Here is a 22276-nt window from a genome sequence, read left to right on the forward strand (position 1 = left end):
GAATCAGATATGGCCCTTGGAGCTGAAGTATCCCTAGCACAGAGGCAAAGACTGACTGGCTCCTTGACTACATCTCACCCTGAATATACTGGGAATGCGCAGCCTTTCCAAGCTTTGGTCCTTCAGGAGGCTCTTCCTACATTAAGGAAAGAGCGTGTGCATTGCTACAAAATCACTGCATGTTGCAGAGGATTCTGGGACTTGTTCTGTGATGTGCACTCAGTTCATTGCAGCAGAGTGTGAAGATCAAACCCTGTTAGCACTTCTTCATCTTACTTAAACTGCAGTGGCTACTTATAAATTACTAGCACAGAGGAAACGGGCCACCAAATGAAGAAAGCATGGATTTGCATAAATGTGCATGTGGTTATCGGCATGCACAGGTTCCGGTTTGGAAGTCATGGTGATAGTGCAAACAGAAATACAATACACCTCACCAGGAACAGTGAACTGTGTCCTGTTGTTTCATCCTGGAGAAGAGGAGACTCAGAGGGGATATGTTGGCAACTTACAGGTATGTGAGGGGATGTCACATGGAGATGGGTAGAGACCTGTTCTCCCCTGCAGAGGAAGGCAGAATGTGCTCCAATGGAGCAAAGCTCAGGGAGCCAAGGTTTTGTTTGGATGGCAGGAAGCACTTCCTGACAGTCAGGACCCCGAGGGTGTGGAATGGGCTTCCACAAGAGGTCGTTGAGGCCCCATCGGTGCGGGTGTTCGATAGGCTGGACGTCCACATGCTGGGCATGTCGTGAGCGGAGCTGGCTGGTGCCGGAGGTCAGACTAGATGGCCCGGGAGACCCCTTCTGACTCGCTCTGTTTCTGTGTTTCTGTGTTGTGAGCTGTGAACACCAGGTATCTTGTGTGCCCACTGCTGTCTGATGTCAGTGCCAGTCATGGGCAATTTCAAGCTCTTCCTTCTTAAGGATCCTAGTTGTAGAATGGAAGAGCATCCCAGCTGGATCAGGCCAAGGGTCCATCTAGTCCAGCATACCATCCACACAGTGGCCATTCAGCTGCCCATGAGTTGCCTCAAGCCGGACATGGGAATCACAGCTCCTCCTGCCCAGGCTCCCCAGCAGCTGCTTCACGAATGCATCCTGCCTTTGATACTAGAGGCGGCATATAGCCATCAGGACCAGTGCCAGCAATAGTCTTCTCCTGCATGGAGACTTGGACCGGATGGCCCTCTGCAACGATGGGCACATGGCCAGCCTATGAAAAGTATCTGGTTCCACTGGAACAAGCAGACCACTCTTTCCTGGGAAAAGAATGCTAGTGTCCAAAAAGGTTTCTTTCAAGGAAAGCTTGCCTGCCATTACCAACATTTTCACAGAGGCAAATGCCTCTGTTTTTCTCTCTGCTCTGCATTCGTATCAGGGAAACCACCAGTCCACCAAGCGCCATCCCTTTCCAAGGTTTTGGCCAAGGGATGGCCAGTTACTCTCTGCTGCATGAGTGGTTCTTAAGCGTTGATTCAGCCATGCACGCACAGGACTGCATCATTTGTATGTGTGTGTCTGTCATAGGTACATATGTACACTCAGGGCTGGAATGTGTAGATAGTGATTTTATACTTTAGTCACCAGCAGTCTCTGAGTGGAGCCAGGATTCTTCTGTTGCTGTTCTCTCTTCCTGTTTGAGAGAGGCAAAATCACCCCTGTCTTGGGCACTGGCACATTTCCCAGTGCCACTTCATCCTAACCTGACTTGTTCAAGAAGAAAGTTCAGGAATAGCTGCCATTTTATTTCCACGGGCAAAGGTTAAGGGTAGGCATTGAAGTCACACAATGCAGCCTCCACTTGGCTGAAACCAAGCAGGTCTTGGTCTGGTCAGTGCTTGAATAGGGGACCTATTCAAGTTCTAGGATAGAAGAAGAGGGAAATGGATGTCAAAAATAAACCCAGCACTCCATGTACAGTTTTAGGAGGATGTCTGTTCCATGCTGTTTCTAATGCCACTATTGGATTTGTACTCAGTTCTACCAGGTTTTGCAGATGGCAATGGGATGTTCACAATCATGTCTCATGGTAGAAAGTGGGCAAGATGAGGCATTAGTGTATTTATCATACAATAATGATAAAGTGTATCACCACGGTTCATCTGTAGGATCTCAGGCACATCACAATTCAAACAAAACCCCATCAATTAAATAGTAATAGCTTCAGTCAGCAAAGGAAGCAATAATTTATTCAGTTCAAAGGGAAAGGAAGTTCAGAAAAGGAAACCAAGTGCAAAAACTTGAGAAACACACTTGGATTTTTATCATTGGGAGTTGGTTTTTGGAGTTTTGCCTCTGTTTGTAAATTAAGAGTCAAATGTTTCTGGATGCACTGTCTGTATCAGTGATTGTGCTTCTCTGCATCCGACTGAGCTATTCCTGCTTCGCTATCATTGCCCAACCCGGGCCTCCAGTGCAAGTCCATTTGTCAAGGGATGGAACATGTATCCTTGCAAAGGCAGACTTAGAGATCAAAGAGTATAAAGTCATTGGCAGCCTTGAGGCAGCAGGCCAGGAAAACACACAATTCTTTCACAATTGCTTCCAAATAGGGGCAAAAGGGCAGACAATGGAACTGAGAAGGAATTTGGAGGGAGTGACTTTGCAGGGGTGTATTGCAAGCAGATGTAGATAAGATGCTATGCATGTGCAGTACTAAAGTCAGAAGGGAAGTGTGGAATTATATTGGCACAGATAGCCTGAAGTTCATGATCTCTTGTATGCATAGGAAATTACTAGGATTGCCAAGTGACCAGGAGGGAAAAAACCACTCACAACCAAACACATACGAGGGCTTGCCCTGTTAGGGGCCTTTAAAAGTAGCTTGATATGCTGAAGGTGAAGCTTTTGCAAGCATGGAAGTCAGCATCATCCCTAGCTGGTGCCTGTGAAAAAGGTGCCAATTCAATGGACAAGGTTGTCTTCACCCCACCATTTAAACCAGCTTCTCAGCAGCCAGGGCAGGGGGAGGGGGGTCTTGCTGATTATTTCATTTATTGTTAGGTGCCATCAGATTGTTCTGACTTACTGCAAACTTACGGATGGATGTCCTCCAAAATCTATCTTTGACAGCTCTTCTCAGTATTGTCAATTTTCCCAGAGTCTGAGAGAAGAGCAATGGAGGAAATAGCAGGTGAACAAGTAATGTCAAAAGGTGTGATTTTGTCTTTTGTGATTGTGGAGAAATACATTTGCAGTGAAAATAGTTATTCACATATAGAGATGATTTCTTAGAAACTATGTTTGCTTTTCCCAAGGTGACATAATCTGATCCCATATGTGTTTAGGTAACGCAAGTTCCACTTGCACTCTGTAATATATATACTCAGGTAATAACCATAATTACTTCCAGGAGTCTGTATAAGCAACAAGTCCTGGACAGGTGACAATTTGGGCTGACAATCTACCTGCTGCATCAGTTGATGCAAATATCAATGCAAACATAACCTTTGGGACTGCCAGCTCTCAGCACGACATGAACCTACACTCTAAACTGTCCCACTAAATATAATGAAAGAATTTACTAATAAGCATGCGTAGGATTGTAGCTTTGACTGATTAGTCATCTTCTTGTTATCAGATCACTAATTAATTAGACAATTCAGTGTAAACACCTCTGCACAGAAGCCTTTTTCAGGCATTGAAAGAAACAGAACTTCCCACGTAAGAGAACTACCTCAGACTGTTGGAAGGAAGATGGTCCCTGAAACTGAAGTAGCATGCTAGAAGATTGTGGAAGCCCGTGTGGAGCTGTGGTTAAGAGTGCTGGACTGGGACTTAGGTGATCTGGGTTCTAGTCCTTACCCAGCCCTAAAACTCAGTCACAGACTTTCAGCCCAACCTACCTTGCAGGGTTATTGTGGGAGAACAGGCAGAGGAGAGTGATATGGGTAGCCTTGGGTTCCTTGCAGATATAGTGGGATAAAAATAATGATTGAGGTATCACCTCTCTCCTGTGTTTTGTTCTTAGTATTTGCAGTGCAGAACACTATATCTGGAATGCTCTGAACATCCAAGTTCCATTATATCCAAGTCCCATTGAATGACTAGGGCCAATATGTTTCTATTGACCTGCCTTTCACGAATATGGAAAATCCCCATTTAGAGTCATATTCGGGTCACATATATGGCTGCATTTCCTTCCGTTCCAACTATTTTTATTTTATTTGTGTAGAGCTCCAGTTCAGATCAGAATCATGATGTGTGGGGAAGAGGGTGGGTGTCCGGTGGAGCCTGTCACTCTTTACGGCAAAGCCCAGCTACCCCAGAAGGAAACTGAGTGCAAACATGCCAGGAATAGACAGGCTTCCAGACATTTTGTACTAGCACTTCTATAATTCTTGACCATTACCCGTGCTGACTGGGGCTGATGGGATTTGTAGTGCAACACATCTAGCCTGCCTACCACTGATCTGGGAGGGTTCATGGGGAAAATCACAAAGGGTGTGGGTGTTACACTGTGGTCCTGGTCAGAGCTATAGTTACATTTTTAAAAGAGTTGGGAATGTAACCATCCATTTTGCCCAGGTTCAAACCTGAGCTGGTGCCCAGAACTCTATTGTAACAACTAAGCCTGCTTTAGTTGTTTTTAATGGATTCCTGTTTTCCACTAATTCTTTTAGTCAGTTGATATATAGGGATGTTATCGGTTATGACTCATGTTACAACTTAATGACCCTGTGAATATATTTGAACTGGGGGAACCAGAACAATGATAACCTGTTTCTCAGCACAGCATGCTTCCATTTACACCAGCCTTCCCCAAAGCTGTGTTCTCCACATGTGTTGGATGCCACTCCCAAAGCGCTAAAAAAGGAGTCCCAAGATATTAAGGGACGCCACAGAGGTCTAGTCCAAAATATCCTGATGGCACCAGGTTGGGGAAGGCTGATCTTTGCTGCACCTGTTGGGACTTTTTAGTAGCCTCTTCCCTCAGGTGAATTCTCCCCATTTAGATATCACAGTCTTCCTCTGCTCAGCAGACCTTCTGGCATGTATTTTACTCTGAATGGCTCATCTGTGGTGAGATTCCAGTTAAGGAATGCCTTTGTGCCTTGTTTTTGTTGATTTGTTTTGGCCTGCAAGTATAAATAGCAACATAAGAACCTCCTGTGCTAATTTTATGTTTCTTCCCTTATTGACATCACTTTCGATTTGGTTTTGATGAGCTGGATCATGTCAAATGTCAGTGAGGTGGCCACTTGAACGGAAGTTTCACTAGTAACTGAGGCCCCTTAGAGACTGTGTGCGGGAAATGACAGCAGTGAAATATGAGGCACTTCCAGCCTTGCTCATCTGGGCATCTGCATTATTATTTTTTATATCGTGCATGTACATTTAATTTGGAAGGATGACAGAAGATGCGAAATCCTAAATTACAATTTGCCGTTCCTCTTCCCATATTACTTTTGGAAACTTCCTCTGAGGAAAAGTATGCCCATAGAGGCTTAATTTCTCAGAAGCATATTCTTTCAGAAATTAAGAACTGACATTTGCAGCACTGGATGGTATTTGGATGTGCTTGATCCTGCAGGGGGGGAAATCTACTCAACAGTCTTTCCCAAGAAGGAAAAATTGGAAATGGAGTATTAACAGCTCAGATCTCAGCACTAACTTTTGGGTATTCTATTTATTTGATTTTTAGCCCACTGCATTAGCATATGGCTCCTTTTTTTAGTTAGACTCCTATGGTTGTTGAGACAGGTTAAAGTCCTACAGTTCCCAGCATTCCTCAGCCAGCATGGACTTTTTTCTGCCTAAATATGCCTAAGAATTGTGACCTTAAGTTGAATGTTCAAATGGAAACCTGGAGATGCTGCCTATCCTTTTAGGAGCACCGAGGGAAATTACGTATTTATTTGCATTCTTTGTTTATTGTTTAATAACTTCTGTGCAGCCACTGTGGACCACATTTCCAAAGTAGCAGTCACTCCTACACAGTCCCTTGATCTGTCTTCCTTGCTTATGTACTGTACTTCGCCTCCCCAGCAGCATCAAAGGAGAAGGAGAAACTAACTCTCCAGCAGAGAATCAGGAAAGGAGAAACTATGGCTTCAACAGAGTTTGCAGCTGAAGGGATTTTGAAAAAAAAAATGTCAGTGTCCTATTTGATCTGCCAGTTCTGTGAATGGGTAGCCAAACAACTACAAATTAAAACAGTGATCCCACCTCATCAATTACTCTCTTCTGTGTTTGCCTTGTTTGTTTGGCTTCCATCTGCAAAGGTGGAGCCGGGATGGATCCAGCTTTTGATGTGCCCCCTCTGGATAAAGGACTAAAGCTGACTTTGCTCCCGAGGAATGGGACAAAGAGTCCATACCATATAAATAATTTAGTGCCTTCATGCATGGCAAGCAGCCCCAGGTTTAGCTGAATGGAAGCAATTTTGTCTGCCAGTGAAGTGGCAAACTCATCATAGGAGGCAGGTAATGACTCAGTCACTGGGTAAAGGCAGACTAATTTCTTTCTTGAGATGCCAGGTAATGACTCAGCCTCTGGGTGAATTCAGTTCTTGGGACTGCTTTACTTTATGACACTTTGTAAACGCAATAGTCCTGAGAAGGAGAGGGGAAATGGTCCCTTTTGAAAAACAGAACTCGAAAGAAAACCTAATTAAAAGCTGATGCATTGGAAGAACAGTTGCTTTCTGTAGATATTCTCAGAGGATTATTGGTTGTAGAATCTGCCTACCTTCAGCAGGAAGGATTTTTATAAGCTGAATCAGGTGAGGTGGGAAGACGTCAGTAGTGGAGGGATGTCATAAAAATGTCCTTTGGCATGCCAGCACTCCGCATGTGATAAAAGTATGTCCCTTGGATTTCAATGGGACTTCTAGTTGATGCTGTTTCCTCCATTACTGACAAATATGAGTTGTAGCCGTTTTAGAAGACCCATATTCTTGAGGCAGGAAGATGCACTGTTTTGCCTGTAATGTGTGGTTATTTACAAGCCAGGCAAGTGTGGGAGTCAGACAGACAGTGCTCGCCTGTAGCATGCCACTTGGAAGTCCATGAAATGTCTTCTTAAGGACTAGCTGCAAAACTAGACTCCTTTCTCCATTTCAGGTTGTGTCATATGGCAGGATATGTGTAGATGGGTCTGCATATGTGTTCAACCACTACTGAGTGGCAGTATCTTCAGCTCTTCGGGAATTCAGACGTGCCCTAAATTTTATCAGGAGTAGATGCTCTCTTGATATGAGCATAATGAGAGCTCTCTTCTTGTAGCCAAAGCCAAAATGCTTGACTAGTAGCCCTGCAGGTGTCATCACCCTAAGGATGGAGTGGGTGAATGAGTAAAGTGCTACAAACTGGAGTTTGTTCACTTTATTCTCCAAATTTGCTAAACTATTTTACTGCCTCTATGAGGACTAGAAGTTTGTCTTTAAGCAAACCTTTTATCTCTACTTTGTTAATGAACTCAACTTTGTCAAAAGGGCAGCATGTTTAAATTATTACATTTTGAAAATGAAATTGTGCTGGGGGGCGAAGTGTGCCTCACTTACTTGGGGGATAGGGCTGGGTGGGATCCTCATGTTTTGGATTGACACTGAGCAGGAGGCAAATCTGTGTGATACGCAATAGATCAGCGAACATCTTTCTCCCAATAGCTAAAAGCCACGACCCTCTGCATGGAAAACAGATCCCATCATCCCCCAGCATGTTATATTTCGATATGGATAAAACTTGAGGCAAGCAAGAGTGGGTTACTGTATGGAAGTTTTGTTCAGATGCTCAGAACAAAATTCCTGGGCTTAGAAAATATTGAAGTACTGCTCTTTTACATCACTTAAACTGATGAAAAGATTTTCCCAAGGATCGATATGGCTTATCTTTGCTTTTTATGTTTCTTTTTTCTTTAACATCCTCGGAGTGGCTTTTATGCGGTTGTGGTTGGTGGATCTGGGGCTTCGAGCGTAAAACAAAGCCGCTTCGCCGAGCCTGAAGCCCGGCTACCCACCGACCGACCACCAGTGCTTTGACCCATCCCAAGTTTAGGTAACACGGTGCTCGTGTGCGCGCGCCGGGGCCGACGCCTCCAGCACCAGATGGAGCACGCGAACAGCAAACTTTCCGTGCGGTCTGTCATTGGCTGAGGTTCGGCCAATGGCGAGCGCCCTCGACAAACAATGCAACTTTCTCCCAGCTCTGCGCGGGTTGCTTTCTTTCTATTTTTTTCTCCACCTCCTCCCGGCTGTTCCTCGTCTGCCGACTCCTCCCTCTGCTCTTTGCTTTGGTCTCCTCCAAGTGTGTGTGTGTGCGTTCGCGGAGAAGGAGGGACGGGCGCAGGTGGATCCGCCTGGAGAAGCGTTCGCGGCTGGGTGTTGCTTCCGAGTGATGGAGCGGGCAGGATTCTGCCGCTGATCTCTTTCTCGTCGCCCGCAAAGAAGACTCGGCTCATGGCCTCGGGAGAAGTTGCCGGGACTCGATCTCTTCCCTTTTCTCCTCCTCTTGACCCTTGGATGTGAGCTCAGCGGGCGGGCTAAGCGATCTCCCTGTGCGCGCCCTGCCCGAGGGAGGCAGCCGGGAGGGCCCATCCATGCCAGGGCTGCACCCAGCACTGGGCACCAGCAGCGGCGGCGGCAGCGGCGCTCACGACTGCGATTCTCTTTTCTCCTCCCCAGATGGAATTAAAGGGCGAGCGGCAGAGGAGACGAAGGGCGTGAGCCTGCCCGGGGAGAGCGGCGCCTCCAGCCAAGGTAAGAGCCGAGGGTGCACCGATGGAAAGCAAGCAGCGGCTTGGGTGGACTGGAGGGCAGAGCGACAGCCCTGCGGCGCTCTGGAGGAGGAGGCGACACGTCGGGGATGCGGCTTAAAAAGGGAAGCGAAGGGGAAGGCGAGGCCGGCGGCTTCTTTCTGTCTCTCTCCCCCTCTTTCCTTTCTTTCCTTTCTTTGCATTTTCCCGGTCCGCGTGACTCGGCCTGCATGCGACAAGGCGAGGGGCTCGGCCGGATCTTCCCGGAGAAAGAAAGGGGCGGCTTCCCGTTCTCTTCCTCCGCTGACTGGAGCGGAGAGGAGGCGTCCTTGAGCGAGCTGCTCCGAGGATGAGATCGGGGACTCTAGAAGCAAGCTCTAGCATGGGGCGGGGTAGGAAGCCCTTGCCCCATGCTTGCGGCTTGTTCGGAGGCTGTCGTCCCCGTTGCATGGTTGCTTGTACTAGGAGGAAGCGTCAAAGTAAAGCGCGCGGCTTTCTGATCCCTCTCGCTGCTTTCCCTCGCTTCTACTATTAGATGAGTTCTCTAGATCATGTTTGTTTGCTGGCTTGTTTGCCCTGGTCAGTCTCATGCTCTGTTCCAGAAAGCTGCGGTGCTCTCATATTATGGGGATATTTTGGCATTGCTTGGTAGAATGTGCCTTGGCTTGCTTGCTCGAGTCAGTCATCGAGAACCATATGCTTGCCTGCCTCCCCCAGCCTGCTCCATCATGCTTCAATATCTTGGCTTGTAATATTGTGACTTTTCAAATACTTAGCATACAAATACTGAGCGTTTAGAGAGCACTCTATTATATTTATCTCCCACGTTTTTACCCCTGCAAGGGACCTAAAGCAGTTTACGTAAGCCCATTTCTTCTTTCTATTTTATTCTCACAAGAGTCATGTGAAATTGGTTACACTGAGCACTGGTGACAGGCTAAAAAGGTGTTACTTCTCTAGTTTGTTTCTTTCCCCCCCCCCCCCCCAGCAACTGCACTTGTGCAAAGCTGTGGTGCACCAATAGGTGTTGAATACTGAGCTCATGGACCAAATCTGGCTCACAGAGGTCTCAGTCCAGCCCTCCAAGGTTTCCTGGGTGTCCTCTGAGCTGCAATGGTTTGATGGCCTCTTTTCTTTCACTTGGCCTCCCTCCCCAATCCAAAAGGTTGAAATACCGTTCCATAGTTCCTAGCAGTGAGAGATTTAAGCTAAATCATCTCTGTATTTTTGGTCTAAACCTTTTTGCCTCTGGCCTCACCCACCACTGGAATGTGCCCTCCAAAGATTCTCCAAAACCTGCATCACATGTTTGTAGGATCTTGTTTGTAGAAGAGGGGATTAACTGGACAAACTCCTGGAATCCTCTGGCTTTATGCTTGCTAATCTGGACACCAAGCTGAAATAATCTTTTCCCAGCCTGGTGCTCTTCAGACATGTTGGACAACAGTTCCCATCTTCCCCAGCCATTCATGTCCCACAGCCAAGTAGCACACTAGAGTGGAGGAAGTTGTCTTAAATTATTTATTGTCATTTGGACAGTTCTGGCATGATGTGGCCTTTCTTTTTAACTCCAGCCACCAGCCGATTGAGGCAGGAAACACCATCACTGGTATGACCAAGATTTGCTTGTAGGGCCATGGATATGGCTGGCTGGCTGGCTGGTGCCTGCCCCCTACAAAACAGTGGTTCTCCACCTTGGCTCTCCAGATACTGTTGGACCACAGCTCCTGATATCCCCAGCCATTTGTCATGCTGGTGTGGCATGGTGGGAGTTACAGTTCCTCAGCATTGGAGGAGTCAGTCTATGGGAGCCGCTGTTTAGAAAGCTCCTAAAGTAACCACCTGAGGCCAGCTGCTTTCCCTTCTTGCCTGGTATTACAAGCTGGACTTCAGGCTTTTGTGCCACAGCTGGTGGGAATGGAATGATGGAAGGGGGTGCAGTCCTTGCAGACCTTCTTACTGCCATTGTGGGTGGGCTCTTTAAAGCTGCCAAGCACCATCTCTGCCTTAAGACCTGGGAATCCTGGTGTTGGGTCTTGAACTGTAGAGATGTGCCTTCCGTTGCAGTAGTGCCTGACTAGATGGCCTTCAGGTGATTTACATCTTGCTCAGCAGAGTTTACCCAAGTCCAAAAAAGCCTTCTGCACACCCACACACCCTCCAAAGTTAGAACAGTCTTGAAATTCCTTTCAGCTCTTGATATTAAGGGACTGTTTGGGCTGGGCTGGCAGAGGGGCTCCATGGGTTGCCATCCATTGGTTTTCTGTGGTTTCTTTGTGTGTTTTACAGGGTGCTTTCCATTACACACAAGAGAAGTCAGATGAACGAACAATGCAGCTTGCTATTTGCACCATCATGAAGGGTGTGTGATTATGTCTGGGTCATTCCTTTTGTAGCTAACAGAAGGGACACCCACTCAGTACTGAATGCCTACCTTGCATGCAGAGGGTCGCTGGCATCTCCAGGTAGAGCTGGAAAGACTTCTGTCTGAACCCCTGGAGAACTATTGCCAGCCCGTGTCAGCAAGAATGGGTTAGGTGGCCCATTGGTCTGATTCAATATAACTCAGCGTCCTATACACTTCATAAGAAGAATACGAAGCTTGGTGAGATGGTTCTCATGGGTTCTCAAGTGGGATCTGTTTGAGTTTGCTAAGAGGTCAAGAACAAGGGTCCTCCAAAATGTGAAAAGGCCCTCTTTGTAGGGACGTAGTTGAACAATAGGTTCAAGGACATTTGAGGAAGGCTAGCGCTCTTTTCATGTGCAAGGTGATGGTGCAAATATAACACTGATTCTGAGTGCATATCTGGCCCAGCTCCACAAAGTTGCCTTGGGTCTTTATAAGAATGAAGCAGCTGAGGTCACAATCCTATACCTGTTAAGATGAAAAGAAAAGAAAAGACCTATGGCTCCCAGCATTCCTCAGCAGTAGAGCGAGCTGGGAATGCTGGGAATCATTGGATTACTTCTGTCCAAACATGCAAAAGATTGCAACAAGAGAAAGATGGCTATCTTCCTATGGTTCATATTCTATATGTGTATGCTCACATGGGGTCCAGCAGCTTGTAGGTACAGTACAAGGCATTTTGTAGGAACACTCTTGATTGAGGTTGAACCTAAAAGATTTGAGCCTCATAAGATTTTCATGCTTCCACCTGATGCGTGGAGGAAAAACCCCAGTAATGAGAGAGGCTGAAAAAATGTACTAGATTTTTTTCCTTATGTTACCAAACCTATTTTGGATTTTAGTTTCAGCAGACAGGTTTGGTCTGTTTGGATATCTTGGGCTCAAGTGATGTTGACCTCTGTACAGCTCTGATCTGTGTTCATCTGTTTAAAAACTTTGCAGTATAATCCTTTTCATACCAACTACATGAACAGTTGTATGTTTTATTTATTTATTATTTCTATTTGTATCCTGCCTTTTTCCTGCGAAGGGCTCAAGGCAGCTTACATCATTCTCCTCCATCTTATCCCCACAACAACAACCCTGTGAGGTAGGTTGGGCTGAGAGTCTGTGACTGGCCCAAAATCACCCAGTTGGCTCCATGGCTGAGTGGGGACTAGAACCCAGAGCGTCTGAGTCCCAGTCCCGTGCCCTTAACCACTACACTGACATACCAAACAAATACCAACTCAGAACCAAGCCCTACTGGGTTTAATGGGACTTAGTCCTGGGTGACTGTGCACACTTGGATGTGGATGTAACTACCTGAGGCTTCCTTCTGAATGGCTTGCCCAGGTATTGGCAATAGGTGCTGATTCAGGAAAGTGCTCTTACGGCTTTTGGAGTTTCAGAAGAGGGGACAGTTCTTCCAGGTTCTGCTTTGTCCATTTCTGCAACAGGAGGATGAGGCAAGCCTCACCTGGTGAATTTAATTTTGCTTAATGTACAGCTTGTCAAGGTACTGGAGAAGCTCTGTCATGTACTGTTTCCCAAAGCATGTCCTTCAGCACCCTCTGGTGCAACCCGGAGGGGCAGGGGTAGGCAACATGCTATCTTTCTGAAATCTAGGACCGTTATCCATCCTATCTGGGGCTAATGGTACAATCCAACACCATTTGGGGGGGCCACCAGCCCTGCTTTAGGGAGTTGCTGGGGATAAGGTGTCTCAAGCCAGTGCAACTTTTCTCACCCTGGCAGGATGAGCTGCATCCGCCAAATCCCTCTTTAAACCTTTAAAGGGACATGTTCTGCTTTGTATTGGGCCTCCTGCGATTGGAAACATTAGCAAGGGTATCTGGGCAGTTCTGGCATTTCTCCTGCTGCTCTGGGGACAACTCCATGTTTAAACATCTGCCTCCATCCTCAGATCTTCAACTAAAGTGAATCCATCACAGCTGAATTTTAGAAGTGAAATATTTGACTTTCAGAAAGTCATATTCCAAAACCTGAGCTGAGCTTTGGCTCTGAGTGAAGTCTCATTTTGACACCTGAGGTTTTTATTACTATTATTGTTATTATTATTATTATTAAGCTCACAAGTCCTGCCTACCCTTCCCCATCCAGATACCCTCCAAATGTTTTGGACTATGGCTGTCAGAATCCAGGACCAATAGCCATGCATGCTGAGGCTGATGGGCATTGGTGACCAAAAGACAGGGACGACAACAGGCTGGTGAAGGCTGCCCTCCATGGCTGATGTTGTGTACTGAGTTTAACCCAGGATGCTTTTGAAGAAATCGGAACTTAAGGGAAGGGCCGTCGTCACTCAGTGATAGGCATTGTGCTTTGCAGAAAGTTCCAGTTTAATTCCTCACTGCCAGTTAATGTAAACATTACTAGGCTATCCCAGCCAAATGGCCCGATGGTATAAACGTCCCCCTATGCTTTTCCTAGCGAGGTTGAGGGCTTGCTGACCTCTCCGTGCAGGGATCGATCAGGTGATTCTGCTCCAGCTCAGCTGTAGCTGCTTTTTCACACTTGCCAATTATTGGATGATGCGCTGGATTCATCTCAGTCATATTTCATAATGAAGCACAGCGAAAGCTGGTTACTGTAAATCCTCCACTTTGATGCAATCTGCCTCTGATGGATTGTGTTTTGCTTGAATTTTCTCACGTCAATATATGCTGCTTACATGTGCTGTATGTTTTACTTATGCCCCCATGTACTCTGTCAGCCTTCCTGGGTGGCTTCCACCCTGTTGATTTGAGTGCCCATCAGACTCAGTCAGTTTGGATAATGGTCAGGAATTCTGGGGATTGTAGACCAAAATATCTAAGGGACACTGGGTTGAGGGAGCCTTTGATAACTGCTACACCTAGATGTGTACAGGCTTCGTATGGTCCCTGCCCCAAATAGTTTACAATACCCTTTCAGGCAGGAGAAGTTCACCTTTTTCCTTAGCCCTGTGTCTTTAGAGACTAGTGGCTTATCCTTTGTAAACTGGGGCTGGGCAAGGATGAGCAACTTAGAGCAGAGGTTTGGCTGGGAGAAGACATGCTTAACTCTTCACGCAGTTCCAGATTTATTTATTTATTAGTTATTTATTTAAAACATTTCTATGCCGCCCCGTTCGCCGAAGCCTCGGGGCGGCTCACAACATAAAATTAAAATATAAAACATTCAAATATACAACAAATTAACAATATAAAATAAGTCGCCCTGGCCAGATAAAATAAGCAAATAATATTAACAATTAAAATGACATTTAAATAAAAAGGTCTTCGCCTGGCGCCGAAAAACAAATAATGACGGTGCCAGGCGGACCTCACTGGGGAGCGCATTCCATAGATTGGGCGCCACCGCAGAGAAAGCCCTCCTCCGAGTACCTACCCTCCTAATTTCTTTCACGGAGGGTTCCCGGAGAAGGGCCTCTCCCACAGATCTCAAGGGGCAGGCGGGCGTATATGGATGTAAGCGCTCCTTCAGGTAACCAGGACCCAAGCCGTTTAGGGCTTTATAGGTCATCACCAACACCTTGAATTGGGCCCGGACTTCAATGGGAAGCCAGTGAAGCTGACGGAGGACTGGAGTCATGTGAACATAATGCCCAGTCCCCGTCAGCAGCCTGGCAGCTCTATTCTGAACCAATGGAAGTATCCGGACCATCTTCAAGGGTAGCCCCATGTAGAGCGCATTACAGAAGTCAAGGCAGGAAGTCACCAGCGCGTGTGTCACTGTCGCCAGGCAGTTGTACTCCAGGTAGGGGCACAGCTGATGTATCAGCCGAAGCTGAAGGAAAGTGCTCCTCGCCACTGCTGTCACCTGAGCTTCCAATGAAAGCTCCAGGTCGAGGAGCACTCCCAGGCTGTGGATCTTGTCCCTAAGAGGGAGTGCAACCCCATTCAGGACTAAGTTCAGTTCACCCTCTCCGAAGCCCGATCCGCCAACCAACAGGACCTCCGTCTTGTCTGGATTGAGCTTCAGTTTATTGGCCCTCATCCAGCCCATTACCTTGGCCAGGCACCGGTTCAGTACAGCCACTGCCTCACCTGGATTGGTGGAAAACGAGAGGTAGAGCTGGGTATCATCAGCGTACTGATGATTCCACAGCCCACACCTCCTGATGACCTCTCCCAGCGGTTTCATGTTGATGTTAAACAGCAAAGGGGACAAAATGGACCCCTGCCATAGTCCCCCAGCACCACCTTCTAGAAACAGTCATTGAGATAAGAGCAGAACCACTGCAGAGCAGTGCCTCCAACCCCCACTCCCGCTAGCCTATCCAGAAGGATACCATGGTCGATGGTATCAAAAGCCGCTGAGAGGCCCAGGAGAACCAACAGGGATGCACTCCCCCTGTCCTTCTCCCTGCACAGGTCATCATACAGGGCGACCAAGGCAGATTTATTCATTTCATTTCATTTTCTGGGCAGATTGCAATAATTAACTATATGTAAAAGATACTATAAAACTGCAAATACAATAAAACACAGTATAAAATTCCAGCATGCAAATTTAAAACAGCTAAAAATGTCAATATTTATGTATTTATATCCATTCCAGCTTTTTTTCCCTTGCTGACATAATTCTCGTCCTCTCAGTCTTATCCTCACAGCAGCAACCCTGTGAGGGTAGGGTGGGCTCTTTGTGACAGGCCCAAATTCACCCAGTGAGCTCTGTGGCTGAGTGGGGACCAGAACCCACATCTCCTGAGTCCCATTTCTGCACTCTTTACCATTGTACCACACTGGATCTGCTTGTCATTTCATAGAGCACGGATGAACAGGAAGTCAGTCCCCAGATATTTAACTCCTAGCATTCCTGACCTTTAGTCATACTGGCAGAAGGTTCTGGGATTTGAAATCCAAAACATCTGTAGAAGTCTTTTCTACCCAAGCCTTCCCCAACTCGGTGCCCTCCAGCTGAGGTGGAATACAATAATTCTTATACTGGCTGGGCTAATGGGAATTGTAGTCTTAAACAGTGGAGGGCACCAGGGTCATCCCCAGTGTCCCTAAGTCTCTGCCATACTGAGCTGACCTATGGGGGTTGTAGTCAGAAGCATCTGGAGGGCTCCAAGATATGCCTTCCTCTGGCCTAGCGGTATGTTGCAAGGGAAGATCTCTGATCTGTGGGAAAGCCAGATTTTGTGGGCCATTGTCTACCATTACCCACAAGGAGTCAGGCTTCCAAGGCACCCCAGGACTTCCAGGACTACAGCTGGAAAAACAGTTGGATAAAAGACAACCACTGTAATTTATTATTATATAGTGCCTTAATTAACCTGTCTTTGCTTCAGGGCTTAAACATGGTCCATCTCCCTGCATTTGATTCTTGCAACAAACCTGCAAGATCAGTTATGGTGACAGACAGTGAAAGCCAGTGGCTATCCTGGCTGGGAGTGATGGGAGTTGTATTTCTGGAGAATAGCAGAATTCTCCAGAATTCTCCAGAACACATCTGGAGAATAGCAAGCTAGGGAAGGCTGGGAGCTCAGGGTCAAAAGAGACTTCCATGGTCCTCATGTATTCAAGATATCTGCCAGTATCTTGATTTGCCAAGCTCCCCTGAAAGAGAGCTGCTGAGAATAGGCAAAACAGGAGAAAGCCCTGCTCATCTTTCCTTTTGGTCATCATTTTTATATAATACTGATAGGCATCTCCAGGGATGCGTAGGTTGTGTTCTTTCCCTAGTGGGGTGATGGTAGGAGGATCAGGTATGCAACTTTGCTTCTGAAAAAAATTGCTTTCATCATCTGCTTTAGAACACACACACGCGCGCGCACACACACACACACACACACACACACAGTATTTTTGGTGGGTGTCTGTTTTTGATGCTCAAGAAATGTTCTTCTCAGATGAAAGGAAGGTTGGCCAAAGCTTCTAGTGGTTAGATACTGTCCCCATTTTGAGGGTTCGTTCCTTTTCACCAATTTTGGGCAACAACACAGTTTCTTGCCGCATGTCTGCCTCAGGTCTTCAGCTTCCAGAAGGACCTGGCAACATGGCCAGTGGTCGGGAATAATGGGGGCTGGAGTCTCAAACATCTGGAGATCTACTTTCCACTCACCTCTCCCTTAATGGAGATCTGCATTATTTGAAAGGAGGGGCAATGGCCTCTCTAAACAGGTGAATGTGCAGCTCCTCAGAATTTCCTATCACTGATGTGTCTTACTGATCCAGGTATTTTCATCTTCAGGCAGATCCTCTCAAAAGGCTGCATTTCTATTAATTTCAACCATAGCCTGCCTGTCTTCCATTGCGAGTGGCGAGGCATCGGGTTTCCAGGTAGGGAAGCGCTGCTTCTGCTCTACACCCAGAAGCTCCCAGGCTCAGTCTGGCATCTGTTGGGGAAAGGGCCAGAGTAGATGCTGCAGACACCCCTTTCCTGCCTGCAGCCCTGGAGAACTGCTGCCCATTGAGCTAGATGGACAAAGTTTCTGACCTGGTATGGGACAGCTTCCTATGTCTCCATCAGACCAGAACCTGGCCCACTTGGCTCGTTCAATGTGGCTCATGGATTGTGCTGCACATCCTGCCATAAAAAGGTGTTGGCTGCCTGTTTCTCAATGCAACAGGACTTAATTTTCCAAACAGTAGCTCAGCTAGTACAGTTCTTCCTGGACTGAATCATTTCAGCCTGCAAGTTTGAATGAACACAGAGAAAACTAGATGGCTTTGATATGCCAGCTTTTATCTCTCTACTTTTGGGTATTTCCCCCCTGGCTAAGCCTGTGGTTCCTTCACCTGCTCTCTAAAGGGGAACTCTTTGTGACTTGCCCCTTGTATATCCTGTTTCTGGCTTGTTATCCCATAATAATAATACTTAATATTATGAAGCAACCTGAGCATCTGAAAATGCCCTGCTTGTATTATCTGGCTTTTGGCCTTACAACAACCTTAGAATGTGGGTCAGCATGATTCTCCCCTGCATTGCATTATTCCCCAGCAAGATTGTCCCACAAAGCAGCCACTGTCAAAAGCAAGACTTGAACCAGGGGCTTTCTGATTCATACCTTTGCTGTCTCCTTTTTACATAAACAATACCATCTCCAATTCTTTGTCTTTTGGTCTCTGATTTCTGTAGTAATACAAAAACCCATTAGAAAAGAAATGGTCTTTAGGGATTTCCCTGCATCTTGGCAGTTGTTTCTTCATCTGGATGATCTGAGAATGTAGTGACTATTCCTCATCTGATTCTAGCAATTTGATGGATGTTTCCGTAAAGGATTCTGCTAACTGACACAAGCAAGCACACTTGCTCATGCATGCTGATCTAACTCACTTATAGCAAATTACATGCAGGCTGAAAGTAGCGATGCATTTCCATCTGTTTACAAAAAATACAATGAAATACAAATCCTTAACAACTCCCCTGGAGACAAATTATGATCTCCATAGGAGACTGGCTATTACAAGGCTTACATTGCAGTCTAAAATATTTCTGATAACCACCCTATGTGCCTCCCTTCTCCCCCGAGGCACCTCTGGATATTGGTATGGGTAAAGTCTTGACCGGATTTGGGGACACCCAGGTTCAAATCCCTGCCCAAAGATCACCAAAGATTGCCCTCTTTTTCCCCAAAGAACTCACAGTACAAATGAGATTGTGGAAAAGAATATACAAACTTCCCACCTTGCCCCAGATTCAAATTATGGTGATAGGAATTGGGGCACAGATAGCGGGACAGGAAGCCAAACATTGAAGAAAAAATGGTTGCTTGGTGTGTGCATTTTTAAAAGTGTTAGTTCAGAGACAAAGTGATTGCTGACTCTTCCTTCATCCTTTCTACCTTTTGCATTTTTTGTGCTTTCCTGGCCCCATCCATTGGTAGGTAGAAGTTCCAGTGCTGTGTTCCAAATCCTAAACTTTCCTGCTCTCAAAGTTTGTCCTGCTAAGGGTTAACCTATTTCTGGCCTGTGCCCAGCCCTTCAAGGTGTGCTTGAGAATTTTCCAAGAACAATTAGCAGCTGGGCAGCTGAGTTACAGCAGCTATATATAACCTGGATGAAAGATCAGAACTGCCACCTGAGCCTTCCAGTTGCCTTTGGCTAGGCTGTTTTGAATGTCCTTTGGAGGCATCCAAATATGTAACAATCAACTGCTCCAGAGGTGATGGGATGGGGAGCCTGCAGTAGGCAATTCCTGGTAGACCAGTGCAAACTTGGTGGATGGATGCTGCATCCTGTCTTTTGAAAGACACCTGGGGAGCCTCAAGCTGCAGAATGCTAGGCATTGGAATGGTGTAGCTCCCCTTTCTATCCCTTGTGGTGCGACAAGCACACAGATACTTATATTTATATCTTGGCTTTTTCCCTTCCAAGGAACTCAAGGTGGCTTACATTTCCCCTTCTCCTCTCATTCTTGTCCTCACAACAACAACAACCCTGTGAGGTAAGTTGGGCTGAGGGTGTGTGAGTGGCCCAAAGTCACCTGATGAACCCCATGTCTGAGCGGGGAGCAGAACCCAGATCACCTTAGTCCCAGTCTTGTACGTCTTGCAGGATTAGCTGAAGATCAACTGATGACTTGGTGCTATTCTCTGGGCAAAGGAGATGGGACTGCCTTTACTTAGGTCCAAAGTTTGTGCTGATGGGCCAGACATTTTGGTCTACAGCTTTTGCCAGTCCTTATGTGGCATAGCGTGATCCATGTCAATGATGGACACTGCAGGCCAAAATAACTGGCAGGTTGCAAATTAGACTCCTGTATCAAATGTGCACACATACACAAACTCAGGGAAAACTGTGACATTTCTGGAAACTTTACCTATAAGGGGGCAAAGTTTTGTTTGACTTGTAAACTGGGCCTCTGCCTTCCTTGCAAGTTTCTTTTCAAGGGGATTTTCACCATGTTTTGCTTTGCTTTGCTTTTCAAATTGGACAGCGGCCTTCTGAATATAGCACTTCCCTATTTATATTTTTAAAAGGGATGTAGAGTAGAGCAGAGGTTAATGGGCTGGTGGGGACGTTTTCTGCATCCTGTGTGCAGCTGCGAGGGAGGACATGGTTGACACGGGGCAAGGGCAGCCACTCAGTAACATTGCTGGCCAAGGCAGTTGTGCAAGAGGCCGCTGGGCAGGAATGTAGTGGGCTCATCCTACCTCACAGGGGTGTTGAGAGGAGAAAATGGAGAGGAGGAAGAGGCTCTTGTATGCCACCCTGGGCTCTTGGAGGAGAAGCAGGATATCATTGAGACAAGTACATAGGCAAATAAGTAGACAACAGCTCACCTGCACCTCCAAAGTGCCCCAAACTCCTTTTATGGCATTAACTCTACTCCATTTTATCTGTTTTAACATACCAGCTTCATTTAAAGCAAGGGGGCATAACTGATGGTTCCAACTCTATCCCAGCCAGCATAGGCAACAATGAGAGACCATGGGGGTTGGTGGTCCAAGCATCTGGAGAGCCCTGCCCTGCCCTGCCCTGCCGAGTCTTGTGGGACCCCAACTGCCTCAGTTCCCCAAACTACTGTCCCCATCCTTACTTCCTGGGCTCATGTGTGGATTGGAACATAATGATGCTTTGGATTGCACACTTTTCTATGCACTGCAATGGGGCTCAAATGTACCTGGAATTTATTATATAGTACATGTAAAATAGGATTATAAATGCTTGTACTTAAATAACATTTATAAATGTGCATTGTGAGAGAATATGGTCAAATATGTATTATGAGAACCAGATAGAGAAATAGATCTCTAGACATACAGGGAAGCCAGTGTGGCGTAGTGCTAGGGTGTTGGACTGGGGATCTGGGAGCTGCAGGTTCTAGTCCCTGCGCAACTATGGAGCTCTCTGGGTGACTTTGGGCCAGTCACAGACTCTCAGCCAAACCGGAGTGGTGGTTGTGAGGACAAAATTAACAGGAGGAAGGGGATTCTGTAAGCTGCCTTGAGTTCCTTGAAAGGGAAAAAAGCAGGATATCCACATAATAAATAAACAAATGTTTGTGTAAATATTTTTTGCATACCACAGCCATGCAGAAGTGCCACAGAGTTTGCAATGAAGGCACAGATGAAAAATTGAAATGGGTTGGAAGTCCATCCATTCCTAGTTTCTGAGATCTTTTAAATGGGGCTGTGAAGGATTGAATCTGGAACCTTTGTCCAGTAAAGCAGGGAAGGGGAACCTCTTTCACCCAGAGGACCAAATTGAGTTTCAGGAGGCTTTTGGGGCTGCATAAGACAAAAGTGGTGGTGCTCAATATAAGCTAGTGTTTTTGATATTTTAGTTCACTGGCACCTTTCTGCCTATAATAAAGTCCTTGATGAGGCATGTTTCAGCCTTCTAGATTGGGAAAGACTGCACGAAAGCCAGGAAATCACCAAATGATTGGGCCAAGGGAAGAGTGCTTGGCCATCTGGGGAACATTTGGAAGCCGGATTTTGCCTTTGGGCCAGAGGTTCCCCACCCTTGAAATAAAGCTGTACTGATGAGATGGCTATTGGAGCTTTTAAGAGTTACCTAGAACAAGGAGCACAGCTGTTGAGACCTGCAGCATACAGTTGAATGGTGGGTGTGTCTAGCAACCTTACTGGGATGAGCCTTTTAATATCATTGTTCAAGATGTATCCCTGAGAACAGCTTGAGAAGGGAGAGACTTCAGCAGGTTTTGTTCCATGTTCTGAGGAGCCCTGAGAATGCCCCCAAGCTCTGCTGGGTTGCCCAAGAGGGTTGTTAGAGGCAGACAAGCTTTCTTCATAGTGTGCCCATGAAAAAACGTTGGGCATCTTTCAGGTTGCATGCCCAGAATTCATGGGGTGGAAACAGTGCTGCAGTCTAACAGGCCAGGGTGGCATGTAGCTCAAATGGAGTATGAGTCCCTGGCAGAAAATCACACTGGTATCCTCCACAAGGCATGGGGACTTCCAGGGGGTCTCCCGCAAAAGAGTTGCATGCGGAGTCTGGTTCCCTGAAAGTAGAAGCATGGCCAATGACTCAAGTAGGGAAATGTAGCAGAGGTGTCCTCATGCCAGGGTGAAAGGGAGAAGGACTTGAGCAGAACAATTCTGAACAATCCCTCTAATTCTTTGTAATTGTGGAAAAGGCTGCTTTAGTGTGTCCTCTAATTTTTAACCAAATGGTGACTTCAAAGTATATGCATGCTTGTTTGCTTGTGTTATCTCTCTCTCTCTCTCTCTCTCTCTCTCTCTCTCTCTCTCTCTTTCTCTCTCTCTCTCTCTCTC

At 46.4% G+C, this 22276-nt stretch overlaps 1 protein-coding gene across 6 annotated transcripts in view; it reads left to right on the forward strand.

Annotated features, from left to right (window-relative positions):
* Nucleotides 1-22276, forward strand: part of HDAC7 (histone deacetylase 7) — a 244594-nt gene that overhangs the window by 67864 nt on the left and 154454 nt on the right. For 2 of the 6 annotated variants that reach the window (XM_044431115.1, XM_044431116.1), the window contains exons 1-2: nucleotides 8200-8462; nucleotides 8623-8697. Coding sequence is in view for 3 of the 6 variants with exons in the window: in XM_044431112.1 (XP_044287047.1) it covers nucleotides 8538-8697 (160 nt within the window). In the remaining 3 variants the exon portion in view is untranslated. Of the gene's footprint in view, nucleotides 1-8199; nucleotides 8698-22276 lie in introns of those variants that run through there. The other 4 variants (XM_044431112.1, XM_044431114.1, XM_044431113.1 and 1 more) reach the window with 3 other exon arrangements.

The sequence above is a fragment of the Varanus komodoensis genome, unplaced genomic scaffold (genome assembly GCF_004798865.1).
Source record: "Varanus komodoensis strain SLA01 unplaced genomic scaffold, ASM479886v1 scaffold22, whole genome shotgun sequence".
Classification (NCBI taxonomy): Eukaryota; Metazoa; Chordata; class Lepidosauria; order Squamata; family Varanidae; genus Varanus; species Varanus komodoensis.